Source organism: Rattus rattus, chromosome 5, assembly GCF_011064425.1.
Source record: "Rattus rattus isolate New Zealand chromosome 5, Rrattus_CSIRO_v1, whole genome shotgun sequence".
In the NCBI taxonomy this organism is placed as follows: Eukaryota; Metazoa; Chordata; class Mammalia; order Rodentia; family Muridae; genus Rattus; species Rattus rattus.
The window spans coordinates 12,494,431-12,516,602 of NC_046158.1; the positions used below are offsets into that span (position 1 = coordinate 12,494,431).

Below are 22,172 nucleotides of genomic sequence, written 5' to 3' on the forward strand. Positions count from 1 at the left end.
CTAAATCCCCAACCTAGCCTGTGCCTTTTATTGGGGGAATTGAAACCATTGATGTTGAGATATTAATGAACAATGATTGTTATTTCCTGTTATTTTGATGGTGGTGGTGCTAGGGTGTGTGTGTGTGTGTGTGTGTGTGTGTGTGTGTGTGTGTGTGTGTGTTTCTCTTCATTTGATTTTTCCTAGTGTGGAATTATTTCTTGTGTTGTCTGGGTGTGATTACCCTCCTTGTGTTGGAGTTTTCCTTCTAATATCCTCTGTAGCTCTGGATTAGTGGAAAGATATTATTTAAATTTAGTTTTGTCATGCAATATCTTGTTCTCCTATATGGTGATTGTATCTGTGATCTTTTAGAGAATGTAAAATATTGCCCTTCTGGCTTTTAAAGTCTCTGTTGAGAAGTCTGGTATAATTCTATTAGATCTGCCATTATATGTTACTTGGTCTTTATCCCTTGCAACTTTTAATATTCTTTCTTTGTTCTGTACATTTAGTGTTTTGATTATTATTGTGGTAGGAGAATTTTATTTTTCAGTCTAGTCTATTTGGTGTTCTGTATGCTTTTTGTATGTTTGTAGGCCTTTCTTTCTTTCTTTCTTTCTTTCTTTCTTTCTTTCTTTCTTTCAAAGATTTATTTATTTTTATGTATGTGAGTACATTGTCGCTGTCTTCAGACACACCAGAAGAGGGCATCGGATCTCTTTACAGATGGTTGTATGCCAACATGTGGTTGCTGGGAATTGAACTCAGGACCTCTGGAAGAGCAGTCAGTGCTCCTAACCACTGAGCCATCTCTCCAGCCCGGCATTTATTTCTTTAGGTTAGGGAAATTTTCTTCTATGATTTTGTTGAAGATTGTTTCTGGACAATGTGTTGGGAATCTTTTCCTACTTCTATTCCTCTTATTGTTAGAGGAATTCTTATTCTAATTTTTTGTATTGTTCCTTGGTTTGACCTTTTCATAGTGTCCTAAATTTCCTGAATGTTTTGTGTTAGAAACTTTTTGGATTTAGCATTTTCATTGACTGATGTATCAATTTCTTCAATTTTATCTTCTACGCCTGAGATTCTCTCTTCCATCTCTTGTATTCTGTTGGTGATGCTTCTGTCTGTAGTTCCTGTTCTCTTGCCTAGGTTTTCCAGGTTTTCTAGGTTTTTCTAAGATTCCCTCAGTTTGTATTTTCTTTTTTGTTTTTATTTCCATTTTCAGATATTGATCAGTTTTTTTCATTTCCTTCACCTGTTTCATTGTATTTTCCTGTATTTTTTTTAAGGGATTTATTTGTTTCCTCTTTAAAGGCCTCTATCATCTTCTTAAGAGTAAACTTAAGGTCATTTTCTTGCAATCAGATGTGTTAGGATATCCAGGGCTTGCTGTAGTAGGATACTTGGGTTCTGGTGGTGCCACGTTGCCCTGGCTTTAGTTGATTGTGTTCTTATGTTGGCCTTTAGCCATCTGATTGCCCCTGGAGTTGACAGGCCTCATAGTCCCTGATGGCAGCAGGCCTCCAGGGATGTAGGCTGATCTGTGGCCTGGGAAATGGAGTGCAGAGGGACAGGGTGGAACTTGCCACTGCTGGGTTTGCTCGGAGGGGCTGGCAGACAGGAAATTATGGTAGGGGTCTCACCTGGTGCTCCTTGATGTCTGAAGGCCTCTGGGTTACAGGTAACAGTGTGGACTGGAAGATTGATATGTAACTTTCAATGCCACATTCTGGGCAGCTTGGCTGGAAGAATGCTTGGGACTGTCTGTCTTCTTAGTGGGCTTAGTAATGACAGTATGAATCTTGATTAGCTGTTGTTTTCTGTACCTTCCCCAGAGCCTGGCACAGATAATTCATTCATGTATCTGTGTCTGCCTGTTGTTGAATAAGTCATGACGAGGGCCAGTGAGGACCCTCTCTTCACTAATGCTCCCCTTAGTTGAGTGGAGGAAGTCTCTGGGTGCAACTGGCTCACTGGGTCCTGCTATCATTCCGGAGTTATTTTAACTTCGCAATGCCTATAGCTCAAAGATAGCAGCTCTTGCTTTTCTTAAGAGACATACTTTCATTATAGTTCATACATGCTGACATTAGGCTATACCTGGAAAACACAGAAAAATAAAAAAGAGTCGCAGACTCTCTGGTTTTTCCTTCATAACCTACAGTGTGAATGATGTATTTACCAGAGACCTCACATGAGCACACATTGGCTGTTTGCTGAGAAATGCAGCCTAGAGACCCAGGTTCATAAATTGTCCTAGAGGGATGTTGGCCTTATTGCCTATGCTTCCTGCCCAAGCACTCCAGGGTTCACTCTATCTCAGCTCTATCTTTTGGAGCTGAGGAACAGAAAAGCTTTCAGATTACCCTGAGGGCCCTGCCATGCTTTGAGTATGTGTTTAGAGAGAGGAGCTGGGGACTTCAGGGGCATTGTAGGGAGAGGAGTTTGGCTTTGCCACACGTTGTGTATGGTGTGTGACTGGTCAGTTGTGAGGCCTTCATACATGAGTCCTGCTGCCTCTTTCTTGGATGGAACGGTGACCTTGCTGTCACCCTGAGACTTCGTTGAGTGACCCACTCACAGTGGTTTGCATGTCCTTTGTATTGAGTGTGGCCCTGTGCATGTACAGATGTTCCTGCCGTGTGTCTGTTGCACATGTGAACAACTGGTTGGCTCTTCAGCCAGAGTGAGCCTGGCCAGGGAATAGCTGTGTGCTGAATGTGCATGGATGACTATGAGGTTTCCATGTAATCATGTGAGTATGTAGGCATGGAGAGACTGAGGCAGTGCATTGTTCTACATGTCTTCCGTTCTGCCTGGCACAGGTCTTTGCCTGTCTGTACTGCCTGCTGGGCCTTCCCTAGTCCCTGATGAGAAAAACAGCCTCATTTACAGCACTTATCAGCACTGACCTTTGTATGATTCAGCCCTGATTTGTGGAAGTAGCCACCCACATGCTGCAGATGTGAGGTTGAGGCTGGCCTCATGGGGGGCTGTGAGTGAGCACAGCCTTCGGTGGGTGATTGTTGGGGTGTCATCCAGAACCAGGCCTTCACTGTTAAGGCTGTGGAAGTCTCACTGGTTTATGGGCTTCTTCTGGGTCCTGGCTATGAAGACATTCCTCTAGAGGCTCAGGGACTTGCTTCCATTTCTCTAGACTGGTAACGTTTTCAGTGAAAACGGAAAGCCTGGGCGTGTACCCATTGGTATGTGGAAAACAGACACTCTGCATCCATTCAGAGAGACCCCAGGCCCAGACGTTCAGAGGCTTCCTAGCTGGGGCGCAGTGTGTTGTCAGAGGAACTCTGAGAAACATCTGCTATCTAGGCTCTCAGGGCAGGAACTAGGACAGACTTGAAGAAGATAAGTAGTGACGCTGTGCCCTTAACTACCCTACCCACCCAGAACCTCCAGGTACCCATAGACCAGTCTTAGCTGTGTCAGCATTTATTGAAACCATCTGTGTGAATAGGGCCCAGTAGCAAACAGTGATTGTTGGTGATGAAGTTACTGTAATGGTTGGGAGTGATTCCAGGACTGTATTTCAGATGGAGTGTCAGAAAAGGACATTGTGTAAGTAACATTGAAGCCAACACCCAACTCAGAAACCCATAAGGAGACCTGGAAAAGGCCAAGGTGGAGCAGAAATAGTGAATGTTTGGAGGCGGAAGAAAGTGACCACTTGGTTGCCTACAAGAGAGGAATCAGATTATAGCAGGGTCAGCGACCTTTCTGATCCTGAGTGTTGTGCACTCTGAACAAGTCAGTAGCTGCCAGTACACATAAGCATTTAGCTGCGTTCCAGAAGAACTGCTTAAGAAACAGGTGGTTAGCGGTTGCTGATCCTAGTTGACAAGGCAAAAGGGAAGGGTAGAGACTTCAGAGCACCAAGGCTACATTTCATAGATGGTATTAATGGTGGGGTTTATACCTTTGGGTAAAATCTTGAATACCTGCAGTGGGTACCCATGTCAGAGCTGTCCTTTTGGAAATTGGTGAGGGTTTTTGGGACCAAAGACATTGTTGATCATCCAGTGTGGTACCCAGTAGCCCTGGACTCCCTAGTCTGAGAAATGAGAAAGGGCTAGAATCCAGGCAGGAGCCATGGAGGTAAGGGGCTCAGTGGCCTGTGCTCAGGAAGATGTCCTCAGAGTGGGCGTGGACTTGAAGGGGATGCTCCTAGGTGGGTGGTGCTGTCCAGGTAGTCCACAGTTCCTCAGCCCTCATCAAGACTTGTTCTGCAGGGTCTCCCTTTGCTCGTGCCAGCCTCAAGAGTGGGAAGACAGAGAGCTCATCGTACTTCCGGAGGAAGGAGAAGATGTTCCGGTTCCTTATCCGTCGTATGGTGAAAGCACAGAGCTTCTACTGGGTGGTACTGTGCGTGGTGGCCCTGAACACGTTGTGTGTGGCCATGGTACACTATAATCAGCCTCAGCGGCTTACCACTGCACTGTGTACGTACTCTAGAGCCTTCCCCAGGGCCTCCCACTCACTGCTCTGTAGCCTGAGATCCTGGTGCTGGATGCTCTGGACGATACCCCATGTCTCTGAAGATTGCTCTGCAGTCAACGCGCTGCTTTCTGTGTCTGCAGGCCTTGGCTGCACTCACCCTTCTCATCTGCAGTGGGTACAGGGAACAGGGCTTGTTTTCTGTTCACTTTCTCCAGAGGGGCTCTGTTAGCCAAAAGTTTTCTCAGTCATTCAGAAGAGCCCTTTTTGACAGAGCAAGACTCCATTGTGGCCTCTGCTGGCTCAGTGTTGTGCCCGATAGCTACCCTTGTGTAACCACAGGCCTTATTCTGTGGACCACGAAAGCTGCTCATCCCCTGAGGGCTCCCTCAGATATAGACACTGAAGCCCCCTGGAGCCAGTCACATGCATTCGTGTGCATAGTATTTTGGGAAGAGGATTCTAGGCTGTAGCTTCCTAAAGTTCTATATTGAAATCAATTCTTTGCCTGATAGGAAAAGGTGTAGAGGTAGCAGAGGCTGTTGGAGCAGTGGTGTCAGCAACTGCCAGCCTGACTTGTGCTCCCGTCGGGAGAAGGTCAGGGATAGTGTGCATCACGCAAGGGCAGGCCCTGGCTCCAGGACCCATGTCCAGGGGTGGTTGGTATCCGAGAACTTTTCTTGGGACTGAGTTTACTGTTTCTGTTGGTTCTCCAGGCTCACATCCCATGTCTCCATCCCCCACTGGGGTTGTGTGGTAACGGAAGGTCCGATTCCCGCTCTCTCAATTGCTCAGGCTTGTGCTTCTCTCATGGGAGCCAGTGGTATCTCTAGTCTTTAGCCGCAGAGTGTTTGCCGTCTGAGTAGGCTATGTGTCTACATTGTGGGATATTGTCTGCTTGCATGTGTGATGTGTATGGGCATAAAGCTAGAAATGCCCCAATGTTGGGTTAGGCCACAGATAGGCCTGCCAGGAGACGTGCCCCTTGGTGCTTTCTCTTCTCAGAGGTATTCTGTAATTCCTGGCTCTCTTGTCCTCACTGAGGGAAAATGAATGAAGGAGGTTGATCTGAATGTTTCTTCTTAGTGTTGAGGCTTTGTCTTTGATGGCCAGACTGAGCCAGTAAGGTACGGTAGGCTTGCCCAGAGGCTGAAGCAGACTAACTGGAGCTCTGCCGCAGCACAGATGGGCTCTGTCTGTCTGTCTGCCCACCCCCGAGGGTCCAAAGCTCTGCCAGGGCCTTTGAAGCCAAAGCTAAATGCAGGGGAGCTGTCGAGCCTCATCATCCCTTGAGCCTTCCGAAGTCTAACTCATTAGACAGATAGCATTCGACTCTGTTCCCATGGCTACTGGCCTCTCACTAGAAAAAACAAACAACGGCAACAAAAAACCAAACTTTTTTTGTAGGAGTTAATTTTCTCCTTTTACAATATGGGTCCTGGGGGCCAAGTTCAGGTTGTCAGGCTTGGTGATAAGAGCCTTCTCACTGACTGTAGAAAACACATTTACTCTTCACTCTCGCTTCCCTAGCGAAAGCAATGACTGCTGGCTCCCAGGCCAGCTCCCAGCAGCTCTGGTGCCTGCCGGGCGAATGGATAATACAAGATTTAGGAAGGAACCCGTTCTTGCCTCAGAGGGAGGCCGTGGCTGTCTTGACAGAATATAAGGACATTGCTGACCTCTTTCTCTGAAAGTTTAGCCCCTGACAATTCTTGTCAAAACCTCTTATTTTTCTGAAAATCCAGATTGGTTCATGAACAGCCTCACTTTAGTGTACAGGTGGCAGATGGCCCGTTTCTGTGAGGAGCCCAGTGGCACAGGAGTTGTTCTTGTGGGTATGAGGTACTCTGGGCGTTAGACAGGCGTGTCGGGTCCTTCTGTCTCTTTTGCCCACTGAGCTGCTTCAGACTGGTGTGTGCAGCTTTGCCCCTGTATTTCAGAACTGCTGAGTAGCAATATTTAGACCCAGTGCTGATCACTTGGACGGTGTCAAGCCGGACAGGGCAGGGTCCTGTCTCTGCTCTTGGCCTTCTTATTAGTGCCCATGTAAATACAGGTATCTGACAATTTTCACAGAGGTTCCAGAGGGTGTGTTAACTCGACTAAGTTGCTCTTGGGTTGTAAAGTGGATTTCTCCTCTCTGTTTGTGTGATGCTATGGAATGAGTAACTCAACTCTGCAAACCGAGAGCGGTGAGTGCAGGCAGATCTCAGGGCGCACTGGCATGGAGGAATACACTCTTCTATACCATCTGCTCCATCAGGAGCCCCATGTCCTTGACACAGGCCCTGGGACAGTTGGCAGTGGCTTTCTGCTGATGGAGACCCTGGAAAGTTGTCTTTCATTTGTCGTCACGACTTTGTGGTTTGTGTGGCTCTGCTCTGGGTTCTGAGTTACTGCCCTGATCAGAGGTCACAAAAACTGTTGGTGCCTTTAGAGCTCACGCTAGATGGTTGGTGGAGAGGTTTCCATTTAGTAGAGGCAAACACATAAGTAAGGTTCAAATCAAACATGGTTCTCTTGGGGTCCTTACAGAAGGCTGTCCCTAATGGAGGTAGGGATCTGGAGCATGGACCTGGAGGCGGAAGGGCCACCAGGCTGTGCCTAGCCTTATGACTCCTCTGAAGTATCCAGAGGCAGCTCGCTCACCATTGAGCACTTGTTCCCACACAGACTGGGCCTGGTGTACCTCCCGATCTTTTAGTTCTTTATCCCCGTCCTGAGCTGTGGCCAGAGCAGGGGACACAGAGCAAGCCCTGGGTGGGGGTGGGGTGGGGTCAGCGGTGTGATGCTGCCGGGCTTGGCTAGAGGCCAGGTGAGAGGGGTCTGAGTTAACCCTTCTGTTCTCTGACTTCTAGACTTTGCAGAGTTTGTTTTCCTGGGTCTCTTCCTCACAGAGATGTCCCTGAAGATGTACGGTCTAGGGCCCAGAAGCTACTTCCGGTCTTCCTTCAACTGCTTTGACTTTGGGGTGAGTAAGATGCCTCACTGAGCCCCTTGTCAGGTGAATCTGAGCTGTGCATAGCCTTCTCCCTTACATATTTCCGGTGGGCTGAGCTCTGTGATCCAGGGTATGCCAGGAGGCTGCACAGACACTGGGAAGAAGTAGCTGTAGAGGGAGGTCTGTCCTCGCTCTGCCTGGTGGCCAGAATATCGGCAGCTGCTTTCCCAAAGGCCATGCCCTTCCCTCCCTGATCCTATGTATGGACTGACAATTAGTCAAGGTTCCGTAGCTCCTTCTGTGCCTAGGATCTTGTCACTTGGCAGCTCAGTTTTCCCAGTGAGCTAGGGAACTGTGGCCCAGCATCCTACACCCTGCAGTCCAGCCTGGGCGCCTGTCCCTGTGATTCTTAGAAAGAACAGTATGCTGTGCTCGTCTCACCATCTTGGAGAGTATGTGGTAGGCCTGGCCTGGTCTCTTCCTAACCTGTGTGGGTCAGAGAGGTCTCAGGGAGAGTTGTTGCTGCTGCTGTCGCTCACCCCGAGAGTAGAGAGCAGATTCAGGGTAGGACTGCAAAACAGAGCATGCAGGATGTGCTTAGCCCAAAGGTTACTTCCAACCTAGTCCTAGGGAGTGCTACTAACTCTGCTCTGAGGAACTGAGAGACTGTGGTATGTGCTCACTCCTCAGACGGTGAGTCCTTCAGGATGCTAACGGATGTTAACTGTAATATAGCTCAAGGAAACACGAGCAGAGGACCTATTCTATAGGATCGGTCCTGTTGGCACCTGCCTAGGTATTGTGGAAGTCCACAGCAGCCGTGTGGAATGACTTGGGATGCTGGGTGTGGACAGGGAGAGGGACTCGGCCAGATGGAGGGAAACTTCAGCATAGCTTCAAGTTTTCCTCTTCTCAAGTTGCAGTTCTTGAGGTCGTCAGTCTGTAGACTTGTGAAACTGTGACAAGCGTTCTCTTCCACATCAGGTTACTGTACAGGAGCAGTGGGAGAAGTTGGCCTTCACACGCAACTCCTACTCAGAAAAGGGCTTGTAGGAAGCACAGTGAACGAGTGCCAGTGGTCTCAGCTGCTTGCAGCCTGGGTGTCCAGGGGGCTCTGGGTTCTGCCCCTAGAGCTTTCTCTTTCTACGAGAAGTGGTGCATGTTTGACAGTTTTCTCAGTCTGCTCTGTCAATAGGGACTCAAAAGATGTGTGTGTGTGTATATATATATATATATATATATATATATATATACACACACATATATATATATACACATATATATATATTAAAGATTTTATTTTTAATTTTGTGTGTGTAGGTGCCTATGGAGGCTAGAGGTGTCAAATGTCCCCAGAGCTGGACTCACGAGTTGTTATTAGCCATTCGCTGTGTGCACTGAGAAGCAAGTTCGGGTCCTCTGCAAGATCAGTGCATGCTCTGGACTGCTGAGCATTCTCTGTAGCCCTAGGGACCAAATTTATTTTCTATGCCCTGGTCCTTTTCAGTCAACCTGGTATGTCTCTACCTGCACTTTTTAAAAGGGCATGTTGGGCATTTAAGGCTATTTTTATGGATATATTATAGACTTTCTTGGATTTTTACCCCATTAGATACAAATCAAGTCCGACAGAATAAGCCTTCTGCTCATGTTTCCTTGAGATACATTACGGTTAGCATCCTTTAACATCCTGGAGAACTCACCGTCTTAGGCGCAAGCATGGACTATACCCCAGTCCCTCAGTTCCTCAGTCAGAGTTGGTCGTACACCCCGATCTCTTACTCTCTAGGACTAGGTAAGAAGTCTACCCTAACCTTGTAGCTCCTTTACGACTGGCCTGTAAGTCACACACTAGCCAGGACTGAGCTGGGAGTCATATGTTGATTCCCTGTCAGAACTGCCTTTTGCCCTTTTTCAGATCCATTGAAGTTACGGTGGTGTTTTTGGCATCGTCTTTAGACCACGCCCTATCTCAACGTTGGCATGACTTGGTATCTCTACAGGCTGGGCATTTTCTGAACCAGCAAGTCCTGGCTCCCTTCTGTTAGATTGTCCTTGCTTTTTATGTTTAGCCTAAGCAGAATGAGAGTCCAGGAACTTGGCTTGTCGCTCTCCAGAGGCAGATTATACCTCACAGTTTATTGAACTCATTTTCTACTGTTCCCACGGCTACGAGCAACTGTGGCCAGACTTCTTGTCAGGGGAGCATGGTACACACCTCCTCTGGCTGTCAATGAGATTTTCCTGGTGTCTTTGTAGGTCCTAATGAGCAAGGCTCTCAGTGTTCAGGGCACTTGTCACGCTCACTGACCGGCCATTCAGAACCTGTTCTCTGGCTCCAAAACTACTACTTACTCCTTCTTGGTTTCATTACAAGGGTATACGACTGTGTTTCTAAAGCCCATGCTGATCTTTCCTACTTGGAAGGCAGTGGTCTCAGGTTCAGTGTCTCAAGGCAACAAATGCATTGTGCTTCACTGTCTGTGAGGGAAGAGTTCCAATGTGACACACTCAAAGGCCGCTGGCTCGATCTCTAATGATGGTCTTAGTTATTCCGGTTCTACCTTGGGGTTGTTGGCCAGGCTCATGGCCCAAGCATGCCACAAGCTTTGTTCCTGGTCACCTGATCCTCTCCACAGGCTACTAGAGTGCTCCAGGAAGAAGAGCCCAGAACAGCAAGATAGACAACATTGCATCTGTGGCTTGTACGACTGGAGAGTTGGTGGGCATTTACTGAGAGATGCGGTCATGCCAGTGCACATGCTTGGACATGCGTGCGTGTGTGTCAGCTTCATCCATGCATGCTCAGGTGTCCAAATACAGATGTGCCCTGTGTTGGTACTGTCTGTTTCAGGTGATTGTGGGGAGTATCTTTGAAGTAGTCTGGGCTGCCATCAAGCCAGGAACCTCCTTCGGAATCAGTGTGCTGCGGGCTCTCCGACTGCTGAGGATTTTCAAAGTCACCAAGTATGTCATTCTGTCATCCGCGTGCTCCTGGTTGGGGGAATGGGCAGAGGCAGCCCGTGAGGCTGGAACACAGGAGATGGCGGGTGTCTTGGAGCCTCTTCTGTGCCTTTTAGCTTAAGTACAATATTGTTTGTGAAACAACACTTGGAGCGCCTTCTGGCCTCAGGGCATTGTCAGGGCTGTCCTGGGTGGCCACAGTGCTTCAGGCCCTTCCCTGGTTCTCTTTACATTTTGTAGCACCCGCAGTTTGATTCCATCTTCTCTTAAAGCTAACAGTTTTATCTTCCAGGCCTTCAAAGGTGACTTTATGGTAAATAGAGAAACCAGAAATTCTTGTTTATTTAAAAAAATACCCCTAGAGGTCTTCATATGAAGTAAGCAGAGTGAGTCTATTCAGAGAGACACATGTTATAAGATTGTTCTTATATGTGGATTCTACATACACAACATGGAAACAGACAAGACTGGGGTGAGGGAAGGGAATGAGCTGGAGAGACTGAGGTGTGGATGTGGTAAAATGCATGATGTATTTGAAGGAAAATGTCTATGCTAGGGAAAATAGAGGAAAGCAGAGGTTCTCAGAAATCTTCCCATTGTCCTGTCCCAGGTTGTTGCCCAGCCACCGTGCAGAGGTGTGCCCTTACCTCATGGCAGTCAGCCTGGTGCCTACGTGGCACCTTTTCCAGGACTTGATTTCCCCACTTTCCTGACCCCACTTTTGGAACTAGGATAGACACTAGACTCAGCTTTTAGTTCCAGTTCACATAAATCTTAACTCTGGAAGAAAGTTGCTTCATTTGTACAGGAGAAGCCTGAGGCCCAGGGAGGAGACAAGACCCTCCGCTCCCGTTAAAAATGCAGGAGGGAGGAGTAGGAGGAAGTAGGGCCCTCTCCACAGTGGTCCTAGCAGGAGTAGAGGCTGCCATGGGCTGAGCTCCTCGTATTTCAGAGGCTCTTGTGCTTTGTGCCGTTCCAACAGCTGTGGCACTGAAGATCTCCACCCCGAGTCCAGGTGGCACGTGCACCGCAGTCACCTCCCGGTCGACTGAGGTTCTGCTAGGCCTTTCCAACAAGTTCATTTCCAAACTGCAAACCACCTAAGGACAGAGATGCGTGAGCGGAGAAGAGGTTTATGCAGGAATTCTGTCCAGCTAGGCTGGCAAATGTGCTGAGCATGCCCTTTGACCTCTTCTTGGTCTCCCTTAAGTACCTATGGTAGGAGAGGCCCCAGGAAAATGCCTTTGCCCAAGTCTGGGGCCTTCAGATCCTCCTGAGGAGGTCAGTGACAGTGTCTGGAGGGACGTAGGCTCTTTCCAGGCCGGAAGGCCAGGCAGAAGTTTTCTAAAACTTCTGAATCTACTCAGATGAGGGTGGCTCACAGAGGGTGGTGGCCCATCACCACGGGAACCAGGGGGAAGGAGCAAATAGCAGTGCTCTAGGAAGGTGAGCACAGGGAGGCTTGCACCTGCTCTGCTGTCCCTCATCCTTTGTGTCAGGGTGACAGAATAGCAGGTGTGAGGGGCAGAGGCAGGTGGCATGTCTAGAGCTGGGGGTGGCAGTTGGACCTGTCACTCAGGAACAGAATCATTACAGATATAGATGGGCCTTGTATGCCATGAAGACTGGTTGTGAATACGGGAGTCGTATTTTCACTTCTCTTTGAAGAGTATGGTGAAGCAACCTTAAGAAGGGCCAGGTTAGCCATATCTTGGCCAATTGAACACTGGCTGGTGAAGCAACTAGAGCAATGGTTCTCAACCTCTGGGTTACGACCCCTTGCACAGGGTCACATTTTAGTTATCCTGCATACCAGATGTTCATTATGATTCGTAACAGTAGCACAGTTATAGTTGTGATGTAGCAACAAGGTAATTTCATGGCCGGAGATCGCCACCATGTGAGGAACTGTATTGAAGGGTTGCAGCATCGGGAAGGCTGAGAACCACTGAGCTCAAGGGTTAGAAAGTGTGAAGTCTGGGTTTGGAGCTGGCCGCCTGACAGACAGGGCATCTTTCTGATAAGAACAGGGCAGTTTGGGAGAGGGTCCAGTGCTGCGGCTGCGTGTCTGCTGTTGCTATGGCACCGCTGAACTGAGCGTATAGGATCATGGGTTTTGACTCCTGAAGAGATGTGTGCTTCATATGGAGGGTGGGGCTCAGGTTGAATACAGGGAGCAGGGTGGGTGTGAAGCAGCCCTGGGGTGGCCCAGCTGGGCTTCAGCCCTCCTTCCTGCCTCTCAGGTATTGGAACTCCCTGAGGAACCTGGTGGTTTCCCTCCTCAACTCCATGAAGTCCATCATCAGCCTTCTCTTCCTGCTTTTCCTTTTCATTGTGGTCTTCGCTCTGTTGGGGATGCAGCTGTTTGGGGGACAGTAAGTAGCCCTGGATTAGGAGGGCAGGCCAGGGGAGGCTGGACTCAGAGCTTTCCCACCTGCTTCCTTCCTGAGGGTTCTCCAGTGGGGTTGGGATTACTGAGAGCACCAGCAGTGAGCACACTGGTGTCAGGGACTCAGTGAGCACGCTGATGTCAGGGACTGGTCCCCAGCCTCCTGACGGGACTTATTCTACTCAAGACTTCTCTGTTTCCTCAGGTTCAACTTTCAAGATGAGACTCCAACCACCAATTTTGATACCTTCCCAGCTGCCATCCTCACCGTGTTTCAGGTGAGGCTGCTTGGTCTCTTCTCACTTTCCATGTCCCCTAGGTGCAAGGGAAGAGTTAGCGAAGTTAGAGGTCCTATGTTTAAACATAACTTCACACCGAAAGATGAGCCTTGGCAGGTCCTGGACCTGGTGCCAAGGGAAAATGGGTTGCCACTGGGGTTGGGGGGGTGGCGGGCGATAGATACTCCCATGGGCTGTTTGGTCTGTGAGCTCCCACTTGAGTTTGTCAGGGGTGGGGTGAGAAGGTGAAGCTCCCTCAGCCTGCCTGTGTCCACGTCATCAGTTCATTAGTTCTAAGGCCCGAGGCTGCTTCTATCCTCAGAGACAAAGCAGAGCTCTTCCTGAACTTCTCCTGTTTGTTTCAGGCCCAGTGGCTCCATTCTCGTTCATTCTGGGATATGTGCCCGCCACTGCCCCCTGGAAGCTGGCTGTGGGCCAACTGTCCGTTTGATGGGAGCCTTATTGGCTCCAGGGACCACCTTATTCTTGCTTGGATGCCTTGCCTAAGAGTGGACAGGATAGGAAAAACTGTTGTCCTGTCTGGGGACTGACAGGATGGGTGGGGCTTAGCTAGGATCTTGGCCTCTGAAAGGGGTGACCTAAGCCCAGCTCTAAGCCCACATGTGTGGGAGAACCTCTGCTCCCCCTTTTACGGGGAGGGCATGGTTCTGGCCAATAATCTAGACCCAATTAACCAGTGGCCAAGAGAATCCTGTGGTCCTAGGATTTCTATCCATGCTCCATCCTTGGACTCCCCAAGTGAACCTGTCATCATTCCTTTCCTGTCAATAATACCTTAGCTTGCTAACAGGTCAGTAGCTTCTAAAGTCGGAGTCTCTAGTGTGGGGTAGGGCCTGTCAGCCTCTGGAGATAGAGATGTGCTGCTTCAGCCTGGATCCTGGCAGAGTCCACTGTGTCTGCTTGGGAAGTCGATGTTCATGCTGGGAAGGAGTGTTTTCCTGTGGGTCATGGACTAGGGTACCCAGGCACCAAGGAAGAAAGGCTGGCAGAGCCACATTTAAGGCCTAGAGTGAGCATGTTGAGAGGGTCGTCCTTGACCAAGTGTTTGGAGGCCAGGTTAGAGGGCTCGATAAGTAAACAGGTTTTGGCAGGTTCTAGCCAGTGAGAACCCAGGTATGGCTCCAGACTGGTAGGACAGTCTTACTATGCCTCTGCTTCTTGTGCCCCCCCCCAACCCCCAGGAAAGGAGCTAAGTGCATAGTTAAGAGAACTGGGCCTTTTTGTCCAAAGGGTTCTGACTAGACCTCCATCCTAGTTTGCTTTCTGTTGCTGTGATAAACACTATCACCAAAAAGCAATTTGGAGAGGAAGGGGTTTATTTGACTTACACACTCCCAGATCATAGTCTGTTACTGAGGGAAGCTGGAGTAGGAATTCAGGCAGAATCGAAGGCAGGACTTCTCTGCTTTCAGTCTCATGGCCAGCTTCTTGTTTTCCAACTCTTAGGACCGCCTCACCCATGGCGGGATGGGACCTCCCCCACCAATCAGCAGTGGAGAAAATGCCACACAGACCAATCTGATGATTACATTCCCTTGAGGTTCAAGGTGACTAGAACCGACCAGCCCAACCTCACATCTGCTCTGAGCACAGCATCAGGACAGTGGCAGAGGGGCTGCGTGCTGTGCACACGTGGCTAGGCACTGTGAATATTAAAGGAGGCTAGAGATGTGGACAGGCTGGCCTGTCTTTAGCAGGATGTCTTTGGACTGGAGTTCAAAGATCCAGGAAAGGAGACCCTGGCTCCGGACTAGGGTGAAAGTGTGGCTGGGAGGGGTGCAGAGAGGGAAAAAAAAACCTAATTCTCTCATGGGGGCTACAGATTAAATACTGTGGAATCCCGAGGCCCTGGAGGGGACCCATACCCATGGTGGGGAGGTGAGGCTACTCAGAGAAGGGGATTCCAGAGCAAGTGCACCTGAGTTAAGGAACAAGGAAGTACCCTCAGAAATGCCCAAACTGAGGAAAAGCACCTGAACCAAAGAACAAGAACTTAGTAGAAATTATGGAAATTAAAGTTATAGCAATCCAAGTTAAAAATATAGGTAGACTGCACTCTGGACACAAGCCAAGGCATGGCGGACAGGCGAGCTGGGAAGAGCGAGTACCGCTGACTGTAGCATGGGAACAAAGGGGTTGTTGGTGCATTGGATATTCTGGGCTTGAAGGTCGGGGGGGCTGGGGCTCGAGGTGCAGCTGAGGGGTAGAGATTTTATCTAGCATGCACTGACCCTGAGTTCAGTTCCAGAAAATACAAAAAGAAATGAATAAGAAGATAGAGGAGTGTTGTGTCCTAGGTGGGAACACATGTTCACAGAGGCTTTGCCACTACGGTGCAGAAGACCACACCCTAAGGGCCACCCTGGACTAGCATTTCATAGAAGACCACACCCTAAGGGCCACCCTGGACTAGCATTTCATAGAAGACCACACCCTAAGGGCCACCCTGGGCTAGCATTTCATAGAAGAAGACCACACCCTAAGGGCCATCCTGGTCTAGCATTTCATAGAAGACCACACCCTAAGGGCCACTCTGGGCTAGCATTTCATAGAAGACCACACCCTAAGGGCCTCCCTGGGCTAGCATTTCATAGAAGACCACACCCTAAGGGCCACCCTGGGCTAGCATTTCATAGAAGACCACACCCTAAGGGCCACCCTGGACTAGCATTTCATAGAAGACCACACCCTAAGGGCCACCCTGGACTAGCATTTCATAGAAGACCAAGAACCTCTAATGGCCGATTTCATGGCTGACAGACACCAGAAGGTCATGGGCACTAACTTTTGTATATTGGGGTACAGTCTCAGAGCCTGGAACCTTGAGTCTTTGATCTGTGACTCCGCACACGGGAGGACTGTGCCCAGGTGCTGCTGGGAGCACTTCAGATGGCCATTAAGGAGAGGTAGTACTGAGGAAGAAATGGGAGGCCAGGGCCACTGCAGACCAAAGCCAGCAAGACAGCTTTATAAACGGGTTCTCCTAAATATTTGGAGGTTATTTCAAGTGTGTGGACCGCAGAGAGTATGTATGTTCCCCACTCACTCTGAGGCTAAATTATCATGATGGGGAATTCTAAACAAGGACAGTATGACAAAAGAAAAAGATATGTCATGATCACAGAGGCAAAAATACAGAAGAATCGAGAAGTCAGATAAAGATACACTTAAGCCTTTCTTCAAAAAGTAGGTGTGGCTGCTCCTGCGTGTACTTCTAGCCCTCAGGGTAAGGCATGAGGACTTCGAGTTTGAGGCAAACCTGGGCTGTATAGCAAGGGACCCCTCCCGAAGGAAAACAGAATCATAAAATAACAAGAAACAAAAGCAAACAGTCTCCTTTAATACCTTGGACTTTTCTTAGGCTCGAGACAACTTAATGCTAGGAAGTTCTTGCTATGAAGAGGCATTTGAATGTGACAATACACTTGGCAGGGTGGAGAGGCGGCTGCGTGAATTCCGTCAGATTACACCAGTCTCAGTGCAGGAGGATAAGAACAAAATTGAAGATTCGTTTTTAGAATTGAAAAGAAAGGAAAATACTCATTAAAGATAAAGTACATGTGCTGCCTTTGCGTTGGTTAGTCACACAGACGGGCGAGGCTGGCGAGGGGGCTTGCTGGGGAAGAGCGCTTGCCGTGTAACCCTACAACCTCAGTCCGGCTCCCGAGCTCACATAAAGTTAGACTGAAGAGTGAACTGACAAACCCTCCCTGACCTCCGCACACAGCACAGCACACACACAGTGCTCCCTGTCCCCATCTCCTGATCAAAAAGTTGAAAAAGAAAAAAGCAAACAAACAAACCCAAAGGCAAGCAGGATTTATTTCTGCATGGCACCTGGTATGGAAGTGAGCAGACCAAAAATTTTAGAGCACACAGGGTGCCACGGCATTAACTAAAGGCAGAGAAGGTATTAAAGGAAATACAAATGCACAGCCCAAGTCAGCGACCAAGCAATTTGACGCACTCGAAGACACCACTAAATGCTTTAAAAAAATCCAGAGCCAGGGAGATCATCCCAGAGTCAGCAAGTACCAAAGGATTGGTTTCTAGAGTATTGAGAACACATAAACCAAAGAGAGGAGGTTCTGTGGTAGGAAAAGGGCAAGACACAGGCCAATAGCAGAGGAAAGGAAACACTGGGGAATCAGCTATCATAGCCCTGACTGCATCACCCAGGGACATGCAAACTAAACCCTGTCTTGAACGGTAACCAAAAGCAGGAAAGCTTACATCGGAGTTTAGAAAAGATGTGGCTTTCAGAGCCTCCGTGTGCTGCTGGTGGGCAGTTAAAGTCACGTTGGACAGTGACTTCCTGGGCTGGGTTTGCTCAGGTACAGATGGGACAGTTCAGCAGCAGTCGCTGTAATAACTCTGTACGTCAGAGTGGTCATCATCCTGGGAACGTGTGTCGTGTGGGACCAGGGAAAACAGTTGACCTAGAACTACACGTCAGGATGGATGCCTCTCACAAATGTGATTTTGGGCGGATCAGACAGGTTTTGGTGTAATTTGATATTGTTCTATAATACTGTATACTCTGTAAAAGCTCACATGAAGCGATAAACCCTGGAGTCAGGAAACTGTTTAACTAGGGAGGACAAAGCTGGTCAGGTCCATCGAGAGACGCAAGCCTCACTGGGATGGTTTATCTTTCTAAAAGTTAAAAATGACCTGCATGTGGGTGTGTGTAACCATGTGGATGCCCACGAGACCAGCAGCGAGGGTTGGGTCTCCTGGAACTAGAGTTACAGCAGCTGTGAGCTGCTGATGTCCATGGACCGGAACTCCAGTTGTCTCCAAATGCAGCAGGGCCTTTCCCGACCAAGCCATCTCTCCAGCCACTGGTGCTGGATTTCTTAATCCGCCTGATAGGTGTATGAGGATTGTGGGCTAGTTTCTATTTAAAGGGCTAGTTACATAGTTAGGGGTTAGAATGACCAGTTTCAGGGAATCTGACAGACGGTTGTGAACCACTGTGTTGGTGCTAGGATTCGAACTTGGGTCCTCTGCAAGAGCAGCAAGTGTTGCTGACCCATCTCTCCAGGATGAAATTTGTAATCTTAAATGCAATCATCAAAATCTAAAAGTAAACAAATTATAACTTTAATGGGACTAACAATTTAGAAAAAGCTTTTTTTTTAAATTCCCATATTTTATGGCAGCTTTAGGCAATAGATTTGAAAACTTAGATGAAACATACTTTTTTTTTTAACAAGTAAACAGTAATTACTTAGCTCGGCTTAAGAAGGAAAGGGTTGGACACTGCCTTTCTGCTTCTTACCTTGAGCCTTAGCTATAACTTGGGGTTTATATAGCCTTCAAGGGACAGCTGAAAGTTAGCAGAAGCAAGGCATTTTAGGGGAAAAAAAGTTTTTCATGACATCAATGTATTTTGACACCATGGTCACAGGAACAATGCAAGTCAAGTAGCATACAGACCAAAAAGCCGTGTGTGTGTGTGTGTGCATGTGTGTGTGTGTGTGTGCATGTGTGTGTGTGTGTGTGTGTGTATGCGTGTGTGTGTGCGCGCACATGTGTCTGTCTGTCTGTCTGTCTGTCTCCTGGGGCACCTGTCTCAGCTGCTGATTTGGGTCCAACAGCAGACATTTGTGGACAGGAAACATCCAAGAGTGACCAAGATTGAGGAGGGAGTTACCTGTTATGATACGTCTCAGGATTTCTTGGGTTGCTCTAGTTGTGATGATGGCATGGCATATGTAAAGATCAAATGTTAAAGAGCAGAATATGGTGCTCTGAGACATGATTTCCATGGATAAAGAGTTGGCTATATGAGAAATATGACATTAAACTCAGTGGGGAAGGGTGGCATATTCAGTACATGGGTCTAGAAAAATAGAGTCCCATAAGAATAAACAGGATAACCGTAGCTATACGACACAGAGTCCCAAGCAGATTAGAAGCTTATGTGAAAAAAATCATACTTTCAAGTGATCAGTGAAATGTCTGACCAGAACAAAGAGTGGGAAGGAGGGCAGGGCAGGGAGAGAGAGAACTCACGGCCCTGGGCACAAGTGAGTTGCCCAGGCTCCTAGAGCGGAACTGTCAATGCTGCTTCTACATTTCAGAGTGAAGGTAGAGATCATGGTTTGCTGATAGAGCCGAGACTGTGTTTAGTCTGTCCATGAGAGGGGACGTTCGTGGCCAAAGGTAGCAGGAGGCTGGAGAGGCAAAGGCCCGCCTCCATCACGTGTCTCTGAGCAGCTCGCTTCCCTTTCAAACCCTGTTGTCTATAGAGAAATGATAGTATGGTCCAGTGGCCCCAGATGGCTTCATCTTCTGGGCCGCCATCTTCTGTCTCTTGGACCTGTGGAACTCCTGTAATCTTAAATTGTGTGCATGGGCACACTGGCCCTTGATGTCTGTGTGTGCCTGTGCTGTGCTCTCTGGGGCGTGGTTCTGATGTGCTGTATACTCATTTTCTCTCCATCAGATTCTGACAGGAGAGGACTGGAATGCCGTCATGTATCATGGGATTGAGTCACAAGGTGGAGTCAGCAAAGGCATGTTTTCTTCCTTTTACTTCATCGTCCTGACACTGTTTGGAAACTGTATCCTTCTCGGGGCTAAGTGCAAGTGGTTCATATGCAGCGTTCTTCCTGTGAAGCCACCTCACGGCTTCCTCCAGAAGGGCTGAGGTGTGTAACAGTTCCTTCTCAGAGTGGGGATACGTATCCCCAGGATGCCAGAGCACTGAGTATGGAGGGGGTCTCTGGGTGTGGGAGAGGGTCATCTAGAGGCTGGGGCAGGTTACCAGGCTCTCAGGAAACACTGAATAACTGTGGAGTCCTTGCAAGGCGGTGTGGATATGGAGTGGGTAGGGGAGAAGCCTTAGCCAAGAGGTTTGGGTTGGGGTCTGAGAATGTGTAGTACAACAGTTTCACAAGCAGGACCTGATACGTTGGTCTAGGAACCAACCCCATTTAGAGAAAGTGATAGAATGTCGGAGAGCCCAAAATCACATTGTAAGCTGGAGCCAAACATCTGTGAATTGTAGCACGGCTCCTCCTGTGAAGATGGTTCTTGCAGTGTTCCATCCTCCCACCTGGAGGGCATTCGAGCACAGAGTGAAGGAAGTTGAGGATAGCCCTGGTTTCAGGGAGGGGCCAGAACAGCACTGTTGACCTCACACTTGCCACAGCAGCCAGCCATATTAGTCAGGGTTCTCTACAGTAACGGAACTTATAGAATGGACGTGTGTTGATATAGGATTTATTAGAACGACTTACAGGCTGCAGGTCAGCTAATCCAACGAGGGCTGGCTGGGAGCAAGAAGTTGAAGAATCTGGTAGCTGTTCAGTCCATCAGGCTGGACTTTAGGAGAAGTTGGGATCCTGGAAGCAGGCTCTAATTCACTGGCAAGTGAAGGAATGAACTTGCTAACAAGGCAAGAGCAAACAGTCAAACTGCAAGGGCTTCCTTCTTGCACATCCTTATGTGCGCGTCCAGGAGAAAGGTCTCCCCATCTCAGCTGATCTGGATTAGAGGGATGCGTCCCTCACTTAGAGGTATAGATTAGAAATAGATCATCCTCCTGCAAACTAAGTGAAATTCGCTGGCAGATGTGCCCTCTGTATGTGGGCTTTAGTTAATTCCAGATGTTGACAACCAACATCACAGCAATTAAGCACTAAGTCCAGCGTGTCAGCCATCAGATGCCTACCCTCCTGTTTAATGAGGGTGCTTTCTGATGTGCTTAGATCTCCCTCCGGCTGGATACCTGCACATTGCTGCCTTTAACTCTGCTTGGGGCCTGGAGGAGCCTCCATGTGTGTGGTAGGTTAGTCCACAGGGTACACGGTACTTAGAGGGGTTCTGCGCGGTCTCAGCAAGGCTGTGCTGTCCTATCCGTCTGTGTGTGTGTAGAGAGGGCTGAGCCATGCGAAGCTGTAGAGGGGCAATGCAGCTGGCGAGAACTGAGGCCATGGGGAAGGGGCCTTGTGCATCTGGTTTACTGGGTCCCAGAATGGGCTGATGGTTTCAGGGGGTAGAGGCTGGAGACTTGGTAGATGGACGTTTCTGTTTTTTCATGGGCAACCATGATGGAATGATGAGACAGTTTGTGGGGCAGAGGGCTCCATTCCTTAGCTGGAGCCAACCAGACACCCTGCTGAACGTTTTCTTGGCCATTGCTGTGGACAACCTTGCCAATGCCCAGGAGTTGACCAAGGTATGTAAAACGCCACCTGTGGCCTAGAAGGTGCTAAGGAGTCTGGGGCTCGGTACATGTTACTCTGGATGAAGTTATAGAGTCACGAGGGAGGTCAGCTCCTGGGCCAGCGTCCGTGTGACTTTTCTCCAGGGGAATCTTCTCAATGTCATGAACAAAGAGATAGTAATCTGGGTCTGGGTACAGAGGGTTGCCACGGAAGCAAGGAGGCACATGGTCTTAAAGGTAGGTATATGTGTAGGCAGGTTCCCAAAGAAGATGTGGCTTTGGAAGGGGGAATGGACTGCAGGATAGAGTGTGGGAGCACAGGATGTACAGGCTGAACAGGACTACACGTCTCAGGAGCGCAGGCCCCCAGTGCACGTGTGTGATGAGGGTGAGAAGTGTTCCCAGACAGGATGAGTGCGTGGGCCCTAGGGAATGCTGGTTCTGAATGCCTGAAAGGGCAGCGAGAGGCCGCCCTCAGATGCTCAGTTTGGCAGTGGTGATTCTGCCTGTGCACATCTGTGTCACAGCAGGGCAGCTCCTTCTCTAGGCGGTACCCAGCAGGGACCATTCAATATTCATTTCTTATATCCAAGCCCAGTGGGGGACATGATTATACATGTATCTCTCTCTGGTTTCCCTGTAGAAGACAGAACCCCCTCTGTAGCAACCCTCAGTTCTGTGTCCAGGTACCTGCTGCGTAGCTGGGCTCTCAGCCTCAGACCTTCATTGTGATTCAAGTTCTGGCTACAGCACAGAGGCGGCTCCCGAGAGAATTACAGACACCTTACATGTGTGCGTGTACCAGGTTTCTGTAAGAGGTGCTCTGCGTTCTCTGATGCTCGAGTTGGCACCTGTGCACGTCTCCCAAGTCTGACCTTAGCAGGCCAGAGTTCTCCTCACACTGGGACTGAGAGGGCATAGCTTACGCAGTGTGGTGGCCATGGCTTCTCCTTAGTGTTTTCTCTT

At 48.8% G+C, this 22,172-nt stretch overlaps 1 protein-coding gene across 2 annotated transcripts in view; it reads left to right on the forward strand.

Moving 5' to 3' along the window:
- Cacna1b (calcium voltage-gated channel subunit alpha1 B) overlaps positions 1 to 22,172 on the forward strand; it is a 163,757-nt gene that overhangs the window by 52,486 nt on the left and 89,099 nt on the right. For both annotated transcript variants that reach the window (XM_032903164.1, XM_032903165.1), the window contains exons 11-17: positions 4,230 to 4,439; positions 7,293 to 7,405; positions 10,230 to 10,342; positions 12,583 to 12,714; positions 12,934 to 13,006; positions 19,482 to 19,599; positions 21,151 to 21,218. In XM_032903164.1, the coding sequence (XP_032759055.1) occupies positions 4,230 to 4,439; positions 7,293 to 7,405; positions 10,230 to 10,342; positions 12,583 to 12,714; positions 12,934 to 13,006; positions 19,482 to 19,599; positions 21,151 to 21,218 (827 nt within the window). The remainder of the gene's footprint in view (positions 1 to 4,229; positions 4,440 to 7,292; positions 7,406 to 10,229; positions 10,343 to 12,582; positions 12,715 to 12,933; positions 13,007 to 19,481; positions 19,600 to 21,150; positions 21,219 to 22,172) is intronic.